This window comes from Periplaneta americana, chromosome 5, assembly GCF_040183065.1.
Source record: "Periplaneta americana isolate PAMFEO1 chromosome 5, P.americana_PAMFEO1_priV1, whole genome shotgun sequence".
NCBI classification, from domain to species: domain Eukaryota; kingdom Metazoa; phylum Arthropoda; class Insecta; order Blattodea; family Blattidae; genus Periplaneta; species Periplaneta americana.
Window position 1 is genome coordinate 124,538,303 of NC_091121.1, and position 13,320 is coordinate 124,551,622.

The 13,320-nt window shown below is 32.9% G+C and overlaps 1 protein-coding gene across 2 annotated transcripts in view; it reads left to right on the forward strand.

Annotated features, from left to right (window-relative positions):
- Trax (Translin associated factor X) overlaps positions 1-13,320 on the forward strand; it is a 107,991-nt gene that overhangs the window by 69,993 nt on the left and 24,678 nt on the right. For both annotated transcript variants that reach the window (XM_069826539.1, XM_069826540.1), the window contains exon 2: positions 1,952-2,207. In XM_069826539.1, the coding sequence (XP_069682640.1) occupies positions 1,952-2,207 (256 nt within the window). The remainder of the gene's footprint in view (positions 1-1,951; positions 2,208-13,320) is intronic.

Below are 13,320 nucleotides of genomic sequence, written 5' to 3' on the forward strand. Positions count from 1 at the left end.
CTGAACATGCATATGTACGAGGTAATGAAATAGTGGATGGATTAGTCAAAAACACAGTTAATATGACCAATCAAAAGCTACTCACATCACACTCCATGACTTAATCCATGGACAGAATAGAACAGATTGCAATACAAATTAATACACAAAGATGTCCCCAGTGTTCGACGTCCAAAGGAAACCATCCTATTATTGAATTTATTTGTAGCATAAAATGAAGGGTCATTCATACTCCAGATTACATACATAAGATTGATCTAAAGGATTCTGCCATATGTTCATGCCTACAAGCTCTGGGTGATATAAACCATATATATATATATATATATATATGTTGTTGTTGTTTTCTAATGCCAGGCATTTGACAATAAAGTCATTTGACCTCTTGCACTCCAATATTTTTCAAAGATATTATCATGACCAGCCACTGAAGCACAGATTTTGAGGTGTTCCGAATCCATTTCTTGGTTTGAGTTGCACAATGGACAGTTAGGGGACTGATATATTCCAATTCTATGCAGGTGTTTGGCCAAACAATCATGGCCTGTTGCCAATCTAAATGCAGCTACAGACGATTTTCGTGGTAAATCGGGAATTAACTGTGGATTTTGATGCAGAGAGTTCCATTTTTTCCCTTGGGATTGTGTTATCAAATTTTGTTTGTTGAAGTCTAAGTATGTAGATTTAATAAATCTTTTCACAGAGTAATGCGTAGATTTAGTAACAGGTCTGTAAGTAGCAGTGCTGCCCTTCTTTGCTAAAGCATCCGCATTCTCGTTTCCCAGGATTCCACAATGGGATGGTATCCATTGGAATATATATATATATATATATATATATATATATATATATATATATATATATATATATTCAATGTACAATATATAAACGAGAAATAGATATTTTAATTATACAGCTTGAAAAGTTATTAGACTTTGCTCCATGGAAATTACTGCTACTATTAGTTGGAAATGAGATAAAAATCAGAAATCTTCTCTATCAACATAATATGAAAACATGTAAAATGAAAATGTGAATCACAGGCAGTCGTGTGTATGAAATATGTCAGATCATAAGGACGCCAAAATCCTCGATTACTTGAAGGGGATATGACATCCATAAAGAAGACTGAGGAGAAGAAGAAAAGGGGGATAGCTAAGTGATGTGTGAGGAATGGATGGTTTCAATTATTTAAATATGTTTTCTCTCCTGTGTGTGTAGTGTGGGGAGATATCGAAGTTTCATATATGAGTTGTCTTAGCTAATAAGACCATCGCTAGATTTGAACAACATTTTGACATTGAACATGCTACGCTAACTTAAAAATTGTGACCATTTTGTAGCCTCACTTTCAATTTTTTTTGGAGTATCAGTGGTGTTGAACAGCAACCTCGTATGTTAAAAAAAAATTCAGTTTTACAGGAAAGCAAAAAACATTTTAATATCTTGATAATGAACAAATTTCTTACATAGCTCATAGGAGGATATTTAAAACTCTTCTTAAGAAGTTTGTATCCATGCCTGGATTTAAGATGCGTTTGCAGAAGGTTCGGGAAGACTTCTTTTATAGAAATAAAGGATAATCTCATTTGATTCGTTTTTTGTCATACGAGAATGCTGTTCAATACCATCGATATTGGTCTTGAACAATAATGATACACTCCGATATGATTGTAATACTAGAACTTGAGTGATTAATATTAAGGCTAAGCTATAGTGATCCATGTAGTCCTATAAATCAGTGAATAAAAGAAAAGCTTCGTAAAAGACAAGTATTTTTCTTGGACCAAAAATAGTTTAGTGAAAATTGGTATTTTACCGTGGATCACTGTAGTTGTTCCTATTTTTCTCGTCCTATTTAACGAACAATTTACTTGACTCTCTTAAACTTTATTCCAAAATTTTATTAGTCTACATTAATAATTGCCAAGTTTTATTTCTTTTCTTTTAGGACAAGGTCGAAGAGGTAGATCAGAAAGAAAACACAACGGACACCATGGAAGTGGGAGGAATAAACTTTATGTAGGAGACAAAGCGCGGGAAGTATTGGAAAGTATAGATTCAAACTCTCCAGTCGTCAAATGTTTTCAACAGTACGCAGCAGAACTGGATTTTAAACATGATAAATACGAACGAATAGTAAAGTTGAGCAGAGACATCACTATTGAAAGTAAGAGAATCATCTTCCTGCTGCATACTCTGGACAGGTATAATTATTTTAGCATCTGAAGAAGAGATTAAATTAAGCTTAATTTGACATAAAGGGTCAAAACGAGGAAGTACTGGATTGAACAGTTTAGTGACACTGAAACGGGACATTCATAATTGCTTGCTCAGTCATTCCATGCCAAATTGGACACATACTTTAAAACAAAATCTTCAAGATATACTTCTTTTCAATATTATTCTATTAAAAGTATATTAAAGTGTTGATCAGTAAGAAAACTTTTTGGAAAATTTATATTTTTTACATTTTTGCGCTCATTTGAATTTAATATATGAATATGTTTATGTCATTTGTCAATATTTGAAGTACAAATGGGTAGCAAAAACAGTAGTATTTTTTTTTTTAACAACTGACTAATTGAAGGAAACACGCTATTAATTTGTTACTCAATAGAGTATTCTTTGTGGTTTGCAAAGTAACAATTTTTACATGAATCACAAATGAATTAGACCTACACTATATTGTCCCATCCTTAACAAAAAGGTAAGGAAGTTTCCTTTACATATATTGTAAATAAGGTTCGGACTTTGATGAAAAATCATCTTTTTTTCTGAGTAATCGGAGATGATGCATAGTAGCAAATACTACTAATAATAATAATGATTTATTTTACGTGGCAGAGTTAAAGCTGTAAGGCCTTCTCTTCCATTCAACATACCGATATACATACAGTACATATGAATGAATTTACAAGCTACAAAGAACACAACAAATTGGGTTAGATAAAAGTTATGTGTATACAAGAGTTACTTATGAATTAAAAGTAAAATAACTATGAACTATTAATTAATTAAAAAGTGAGATACAAACTGTGTAGAAAAATTAAACTAATATACATAGAATGTTAATATATTTCAAATAATGTTAGATAACAGGAAGAAATTATTATACGAGACAATTGTCAAAATACAGCGCTATGAGGATGCATGTCTAAAGAACGAAGTTATCATGTAGTCAGTGGTCATTAAAGTCAGTACAGTGAAACCTCTATAACTGACACCATAGGGACTGCAAAAAGTGTCCTTTATGGAGAGATGTCGGCATAAGAGAGATTTTAAGGAAAAAACTGTTATGATATAAAAGTACTATAGTAAGGAAATTATCAATTTACTCATATAAAACTATTGAATTGAATGCTGAAATCAAAATTATAATACATGCTGTATTAAGTTTATAGTAATTATTATATGCTAGTACTGTACTCACATAAAAAACAGGAATTCAAGCTTCTATGTATATTTAACACATAAACACATTGGCACATACACTGATAACATTTAAAAAACAATATTTCACATTCACTTCTTTAAAAAAAACTTGCAATGTTTGTTTGTTTGTTTGTTTGTTTGTTTGGTACATTTTGGTTTCACAGTAATGCTCTCATTATGTATGATTAAGTCTTGTACCATTCTCAATCCGTTTTCATCTTCCCTTGCACTATAGGACTGCTTTAATCGCTGAACACAATCCAGCGCTTCACTATATGACACTATTGATGGAACATCACTGTTGACAATTGAGGAGCGTTTTTGCAAAAGTCAATAGATGCAGAATTTTTCGAAAGTGAGTTACATATGGATATCGTATATTTTCTTCCTCCGGAATCGATCTATGAAATCAGATTTACCAAAACTTGATTCATACCGTATGTAGAGACTACCAAACCTTCCAGGTTTTTTCAAAACTCGATAGATCCTGTCACTTAGTGTAATTTCTGTAAAATCTTGATTTCTGCATCTATCGACTTTTGCAAAAACGCTCTCAATTTCTACATCACCACCATCATCATCATTGTCGTCATCACTATCATAGTTGTCATCCTCACAATTTTCATTTTCCTGAATGGACTGAAGGATCATTTTTGCATCTTCACTAGAACATTCGGTTAGAATATTGATAAAAACATAATCATTCACACCGATGGTGTATCCTACACTCTGTGTGGTGTCCATTTCATTTGAAGTATGAAATCTTTTGTTTTAAACTAGGATTAGATACCCTATTATTTTAGATATAAAGAATATACTGTTTCTTATTATTTTTGTTGAATTTAATTTTTAAGTTAAAAAGCTTAAATTTATTTATAAATATAAGAAAGAACTTCAAATTATTATACTGTCATCACTGATTAATTTTACCTATATATATAAATAATAAATATCTGTCTCCACATTCATTTCACCATTACCAGCTTTCCAAAAGCAACTCTGAATTGTTGTTCTTGAAACTTGTTTCCATGCATTTGTTATCCAACAAATTGCTTGGAAAACATTGAGTTCTTTCGTAAGATTTTGCAGTGATGTATCATCTTCATCAAGTCTTGAAACAATGTGCTTCATTACTAACTGTCTGTATTTCACTTTAAAGTTCTGAATCACTCCTTGGTCTAATTGTTGAAAGAGGGTTGTGACATTGGGTGAAAAAAACACGATCTTGACATTTTTTAGTTTGATGTCTGAATGTGAAGTGGCGTTATCCAGAAACAGCAATACTTTTCTTTTTTGACATATCATTTTCCTGTCCAATTATTCCAGCCATTCCGTCATTATCTCTCTCTGTCATCAATGCTTTTCTGTTTGCTTTCCAATCCACGCCGAACTTCGTTACATCCATCTTCTTAAAACAATGTGGTTTTAATGACTTGCCTATTACGAGGGGTTTCTCACATTCTCCACTCATACTTGTGCATAACAGTACAGTTAGTTGTTCCTTAGTCACCTTACCTCCAGCACAGGATTGCCCTTTGAAACACAAAGTTTTATCGGGTAAAGCAGGAAAGAACAATCCTGGCTCATCAGCATTAAAAATATTCTCAGGAGAATAATCACTGATGAGTGAAGGCAACTTTTCCTCCCAGTTCGTAACAGTCTTCATATTGACACTAGAAGATTCTCCACAAATAGACCTGAACTTAATGTTATGATGCTTTCTAAATTTTTCAAGCCAGTCATTCGAAACTTTGAATTCGGAATCACTCAATTCAGCTGCGAATTCTAACACTTTGGCTTGAATCATTGATCCCGATACAGGAACATTTTGACTTCTGATTCTGCTGAACCACTTGTTAATAAGGGCACCACTCCCACTTTGAAATTGTCGGATGCGCTGCTTATTATCATTAAGGTGCCAATCTTTGAGAAGCTCATCTTGTTTCTTCACAATTCTGCTGCCTGTGTTTTCCCTATCTTGAACACTTCCGTTAGTTTTCTTACTTCTCACTTTTCACGTCTGTGATAGTCGATCATGTCTACCTTTTCTTTTAACGTTAAAGATTTACGCAGAGCCATTACAAACACGTGCTTGCCAGTTCATTTGTTACTGCAGACTAGAAATATCGAGGCAGGGATTTTTCAACCACTTATGTGACCTTGCCACACTTTGTTTATTCATATTAAAATCAGTTTTCATCAACCTTTCAAGACAAAGAGAGTCAAATATTTTTGTTTCTCTTTACTAGAAAAATACGATTGTCAAGTTACTGTATTCCTCACACATAATAGCAGTTGGTCCCATTAGGTTTGCGGACTATGAGAGGGATGAGAGTCAAGCCTCCCGAGAAGCTGGAGTGAAAGTACTGTGGTACAGGCTGCTTCAAAAATATGTTTACACATAATACGTTATGTTCCAATGTACATTTATTCGAATATTTTTGTAAGCAGTGTCTGTTAAGAGAGGTTTTGATCGTCATTTTTGGTACATATTTTGTGTCCATGTCCGTAATAGAGAGTGTCCATCTTAAAGAGATTAATTAATATGAAGTTTTGTTATATCGACTTACAGACCGATAAAATCGTCCATTAAGAAGAGGTGTCCATTTAAGGAGGTTTCAATGTATAATTAGAATGATTTGCTAAGAAGGTTATCCTTTAAGCTATTTTTAAAAGTGTTTATTGTCTTGCAACCTCTAATACTTTGTCTACGCACATACTCTACAGAATCCAAAATGACTTATAGGCCTATATACAGAGACAGATACTGAAAGTGACGAAATTGAGGTGTAGAAGATTCCAAAAGACGACGTTAAGGGAGAACAAAACCTAATTATGGAGCGTGTAGGTCAGAACAAAAACCAGACAAAAGATAAACATGTATAGTCAGTCAAGGAGGTGTGGAAGAAGGCAACAGTATTGAAGTTTATCATGAAGTTTACTACATGATTTCAAAGACATTATTTTCAAAAAGGAAACAACAAAGACATTTGTGGTGAAGTTTCCAGAAGTGATAAAGTTACTAAAAGAACCTGAACAGAAGCAAGTCGGAGATAGGATTTTCTATAAATTAGAAAAAAAAAATACTAACATTTTTCAGTATAAATAATTTGGGTACCAAATTTTGCAATGCTAACTCTTAGCTCTGTTGTTGCCAGAATAGTTTTATTTCATATAAATTTGCGCATTAATAAAGGAGATTTTAAATTGTGTTAAATTATTTGGAGTTATTGCTGTTGAGCCTTTTGTCCCATCTGTTACATGTCAATTAAACATAAAACATTTCTTTTTACTGTCTAAGAAACAAAACGTTAAAACTTCTTCATACATATAAAAAGAAACTGAAATTTAATATACTTAAACGACAAAAAAAAAAAAAAATTCCTAATTCCTTCAGAGTTCACAGAAAAACCTCAAAACTAAATGCATCAATATTATGATGTCCAAAATGAGGTCCCATCCATAACAACCTTTAAAAGCGAAATAAAATACTTAATCACCATCAAATAGGACAACTTTGTAATACTGTAATAATTGAACTGATAGTAGGCCTACATACTTATGTGTCCACACCTGTGGAGTAATGGTTAGCGCGTCTGGCCGCGAAACCAGGTGGCCCGGGTTCGATTCCCGGTCGGGGCAAGTTACCTGGTTGAGGTTTTTTCCGGGGTTTTCCCTCAACCCAATATGAGCAAATGCTGGGTAACTTTCGGTGTTGGACCCCGGATTCATTTCACCGGCATTATCACCTTCATCTCATTCAGACGCTAAATAACCAGAGATGTTCATAAAGCGTCATAAAATAACCTACTAAAAAAAATACATACTTATGTTCAATTAACGAAATATTAATTTCAGTCTGAAAGATGGAAGGTCTATATTGCTATTATTGTTGTTGTTATTATTATTATTATTATTATTATTATTATTATTATTATTATTATTATTATTATTATTATTACCTATTGGAAAAAAATGGGCGTATAAGGGTACAGTACATCAGTTATTCATAGATTTCAAAATGGCGTATGACTTGGTTAAGAGAGAAGTTTTATATAATATTCTTATTGAATTTGGTATTCCCAAGAAACTAGTTCGATTAATTAAAATGTGTCTTAGTGAAACTTACAGCAGAGTCCGTATAGGCCAGTTTCTATCTGATGCTTTTCCAATTCACTGTGGGCTAAAGCAGGGAGATGCACTTTCACCTTTACTTTTTAACTTCACTCTAGAATATGCCATTAGGAAAGTTCAGGATAATAGACAGGGTTTGGAGTTAAATGGGTTACATCAGCTTCTTGTCTATGCGGATGACGTGGATATGCTAGGAGAAAATCCACAAACGATTAGGGAAAACGCGGAAATTCTAGTTGAAGCAAGTAAAGAGATAGGGTTGGAAGTAAATCCCGAAAAGACTAAGTATATAATTATGTCTCGTGACCAGAATATTGTACGAAATGGAACTATAAAAATTGGAGATTTATCTTTCGAAGAGGTGGAAAAATTCAAATATCTTGGAGCAACAGTAACAAATATAAATGACACTCGGGAGGAAATTAAACGCAGAATAAATATGGGAAATGTGTGTTATTATTCAGTTGAGAAGCTTTTGTCATCTAGTCTTCTGTCCAAAAATCTGAAAGTTAGAATCTATAAAACAGTTATATTACTGGTTGTTCTGTATGGTTGTGAAACTTGGACTCTCACTTTGAGAGAGGGACAGAGATTAAGGGTGTTTGAGAATAAGGTTCTTAGGAAAATATTTGGGGCTAAGAGGGATGAAGTTACAGGAGAATGGAGAAAGTTACACAACGGAGAGCTGCACGCATTGTATTCTTCACCTGACATAATTAGGAACATAAAATCCAGACGTTTGAGATGGGCAGGACATGTAGCATGTATGGGCGAATCCAGAAATGCATATAGAGTGTTAATTGGGAGGCTGGAGGGAAAAAGACCTTTGGGGATGCCGAGACGTAGGTGGGAAGATAATATTAAAATGGATTTGAGGGAGGTGGGATATGATGGTAGAGACTGGATTAATCTTGCTCAGGATAGGGACCAACGGCGGGCTTATGTGAGGGCGGCAATGAACCTCTGGGTTCCTTAAAAGGCAGTAAGTAAGTATTATTATTATTACCATCATCATGTCTGTTGTTGCTATTGTAAAAGTCTAGAATCTAGATGTCTTTAACTATTGTTGCTCCAAAGGAATGGCATGGTTATGAGCAGGGCTGGCAGTTTCGGAACCAAAACAAAAAAAAAACAAGTTATGTCCACATAGGGTATACGTCATGCAGTCCCTGTTTACACTCAGCATAAGACAACCACCGATTACAGTGATCTTAAGGAGGCGGTGTTATATGAAGGTATCGGGAGTTCAGTCATTCAGTGCATACAGCGGAAACAGTATATTCCAATGAATAAATATTAAGTAAAATATTATGAAGGAACTGGACAATAAGCAATTCAGTGCAATGTTTGCCATTCAGTTACAAGAGAACGAGAACGCAAATATATAGGCCCATTGTAATACTAATATACAGTGTGGAAGTGAAATAGCCTTGCAGATTTCCAGAGCAAATAGCTATAATATCATATTGGTGGAAAGTTCATAGTTTTTTTTTTTTTTCAGAAAAAAAATGTTTTTTTCCCAAATGTTTAACAATCTCTTATTCAGTAACTATTGTGCGTAGGATCGTGATTTTTGTCCATATTGATAAAGAATAATTTATCCCTCTGGAGTATTTCAATAGCATGCACGATTTTCATGTAAATTTAATTTTAAGAACCTCTAAATTCAAGCCATTGCATGATGCGAGCAAGTGACGTCTTGGCAGAGAGCAGCTCACCTACCAAGACACACCAAGTTTGTTGTCCTCTTACATCTATATCACAAGTAGTGTGTGTTAGCAGTGATGTTTCCGAACTGCTGAAACTTCAAACTTAATTTTTTAATTAACTGTGCATTTAATCACAAAAGGTAAATAGGTTTTCTATTCATTTACGTGTATATTGATCTGCACTTCCACTTTGTATATATAAGAAAAATATCGCATTAATGGAAAATAACGATGCTCCAGACATGCATTGAACATTAGAAACAAAATGACTTTCCCAGAGAGTTAAGTAAAATTCAAGAAAATCGAAAAAAAAATCATTTTGTAAGGCATTTTCAAATATTCAAAAAACTTCTATAAATACATAACACCAATTTTTTCATGGCACAGTCATTTTGTTGCATTAGAATGACAAGGTTCTAACTGACCAGCTGATTATTTCGAGAAAAACTGCCTGAAAGTTTTTAAGTTTGCTTTGTTATCTAGGTATATTTTTACTTAACTTTGGCATGGATGCTACAAATTCTATTCTATCAATGTTAGAAGAGATACGGGGTGCATTTTTGTAAGCATTGTTTGTTTACAAGAGGAAGGGATTTGCAGTTAGAAAATTGTCAGTCACAGAAAAGCAAATATTGTTGCAATATAAGATTCTAACTGCAATTTTGAGTAACACAGCATGAATAATTATAACTTAGTAAATAATTTAGATTAACTGCAAAGTAATGTTATTTGCCTGATCATTTTAATGTTGGTAGTAAACTAATATCTTATGTATGTTTTTTAATTTAATAAACTTGACATTTCTTTAATTGTTATATAACCTACAAGACCAAAATAAGGAATATGATACAATCACTGCAAGTCTTGCAACTAAAAGTGCAATAAGGTATTATAATATTCCCTGTTTTACTCTGGCATGCAATTCGACAATTCTTTCAAATCTTTATTTTCTTTGGAGATACGGTATCAATCTGTGATTTTATTTGTCGGTTTTGGTATGAACTCTTTAATGTCTTGAATTAATACTGTTTCTCTGCGCCTGTTTTTGAACAACTTTAAATTAACTGTAGTTGTTTCTTCATTTTTATTATGTGTTAATTGAATGTCACTTCATAAAACATACATAGAATCTGAATAAAATTTGTGGTTGATATTTTTCAAAATGATGCAAGTTGTAATTCAGTAATTGGGCAGGTGAAAGAAAATCTTTTAAGTCTGGATCATTTAATTGCGTTATTCTCTAAGACCTAGGTTTCTTTCACTGTTCTCAATAGATCCAAAGGTGAAATGTTCACTTTTTTTCATAGTTTTTTCAATTAAACTGTGCGCTATCCACTTCCTGGCAGTAAGACTGCTGTAGTACAGAATATTCATGTTTATATTAGGTCTATTTATTCCAAGGCTTTCTTTCAGAAATTGAAGTAAGTTTAGTGCATTCGAAATATATGAATTACGGTTCTGTAGCACACAAGAATCTACATGTAAGCATAACCAAGTCAGTAAATTAATTTTCACAAGCAACTGCATCTAACATTGCTATCAGACTGTGGACGTAACATAAAGTGCAATAAATAGTTTTCGTTTTAGTAAAGTAACCTGTCAGATTTTAAATACCGGTATTTAACTTCTTCTGCAAAAAAGAACTTATGTCAGCCCCTGGAAAGTTAATGATATTTTGAAAGTGAAATATAAAGAATGCAACATTGCTCTTCTTATTCTTTTCTCTTTCTGCTACATCCCTCTTCTTATCGTTTTCTTTCTAAACTGTTGTTAATTATTTACCTCTTAAACATTTCGTGAAGAAATGTTCAATTGAATGAAGACAAAAGTGTCGTTTTTCAATAGTAGAAATTGTATAATAGAAGTAGAATATCATTTTATTTCATTATCACTGATTTAGAGGTGCATTTTAGTTTATATTGCATTTTACAATCTTTATTTATCTTTTACCTTTTACTTACATATGGGCCAGCTTTATGTTTCTACTTTCTTATTGTGCCCTGCCATTTATTTTTGTTCTCTATCTTCTTTGTAGTCCTTTTGGAGAAATGATTCTGCAGGCCACATAGAATATCACATAAATAGATTCTTATTTGATACGAAATTAAACACAATATACAATCACTCATATAAGCTCTGAAGACAAAATTGCTGTTTACTGAGTCAGTACAACAAAAATAACAGCAGTTAGAACTTTGTCATTCCAACTACTGGATTTTTTCTATGGCAGATGCAACCTTGACATTCTTCTATTCTGTATGTTAATCAACAAATGGCATCTACATTGTTACATACAGAAGATCATCCTAATCTATGCCAATTTACACATAAAATCGATTTACTTTATTTTGGCAGTTAGAACCTTGTCATTCCAAGCCAACGATTTATAGAATATAGGGATAGGGAAAAACATCGAATTCCAATCATAATCCATTTCGAAAATGTGTGTACATCAGCTTTTCAAAAAGTCTACTAGATAAGTTATATACATAATTTATTTAAATTATTCATATGTTGTTCTCTAAATATGTAAGTAAGATATGTATAAATTTAATGTTATTTCAAGTTATGTATCCTTACAGGGATGTGCAACTCAGCCTTGACTACTTATTTTAGAAACAACTTGTAGTCTGCGTAGGCAATAGGTATGTAGTTGTAGCCTCCTAGAACTGTTAGTGCACACAGCCGATAGTCCACTGGTGCATACATACCTTTGTTTAAATGACTGTCTTGCTCATGCCATGCAACCAACATCTAGTATGCTATAGTAAATGTAGCATTAACCTTATGTCCACAGACTGAAACCGCCAGGCCTGGTTATGAGTAATGTAGACAGAAATGATGTTGATTAAGAAATGATTTTGTGTGTGAAACTCTTTGTCTCTATCTTGTCCTCATCTTGCTGCATTTCTGCCAATCGTCACATTAGGCCTACAGAATATTAATACACAGTGTATGAAATTTTTTATTTACTTTCAATTGGAGATTCAAACCTACGACATTAGCTTCACTGAGAATTAGCAGTCTTGCATTTAGGTCAGATCACGAGTCCTCACACTACCTTAGTGACATATAGTTCCTTTGCATTGTTTGTTGTTAAGATAAGCTCATACGATAAATTATATTTGCTTAGAATTGTCGACAAAAGAATACCATGATTTTAAAATGCATAATCTGAAAATCCAAATACCAATGGGCTAAAAGCATTTGTCCACACTCTAGTATATATAGTCACGAAGCTTGAGTTGTTGAAGGTACTGGGAACAATAGACTGTGCCAGTACTATTTCGCATTGTCTGTGCTGAGGCGATAGTTAGCGATCCTAGTGGTTAGCAACTATCTATGGATGCATATTTCCTATGTATTGAGCTTCGTGACTATATTATTATACTAGACTGTGTCAACTAAAATAATTTAATTGCAGTTTTAAATAAGTAGGTTTATTTAGTAGAAAATTCCTGCTCTTGTTGGATAATTTGTTATAAAATGTAATGCCAGCATATATTGCGGATTTCTCATATTTATTAACCTACTCTTGTTTTTCAATAGAAAAGAAATTTTCATAACGAGTATGATAGTTATGGAAATCTTTTTCTTTCTTTTTTTTTAATAATCTAAGTTCCTTTTGTTTTATTAGAATTAATTATATATATATATATATATATATATATATATATATATATATATGAGTCGTTCAGAGCAGAAGTGGTGTAAGTCAAAAATGGGTAATGAGGGTTAAAGTAAACATTCTGTAAAATACAGCGCAAAGAAGCAATTAATATTCAATTTATTTAAACTTTTAGTAGTCAGTGTATAGCAAGAAGGATATATTAATTGCTACTTTGCTCTGTATTTTACAGAACTTTTACTTTAAACCTCATTACCCAATTTTGACTTACATCTCTTTTGCTCTGAACGGCTCATATATATATATATATATATATTAATTCATTTATTCATAGTTTTCTGCACAAGGGCAGATCTTTCACTGCAAACCCAGCATTCTCCAGTCTCCTTTTTCTGCCTTCCTCTTAGTTCCCGC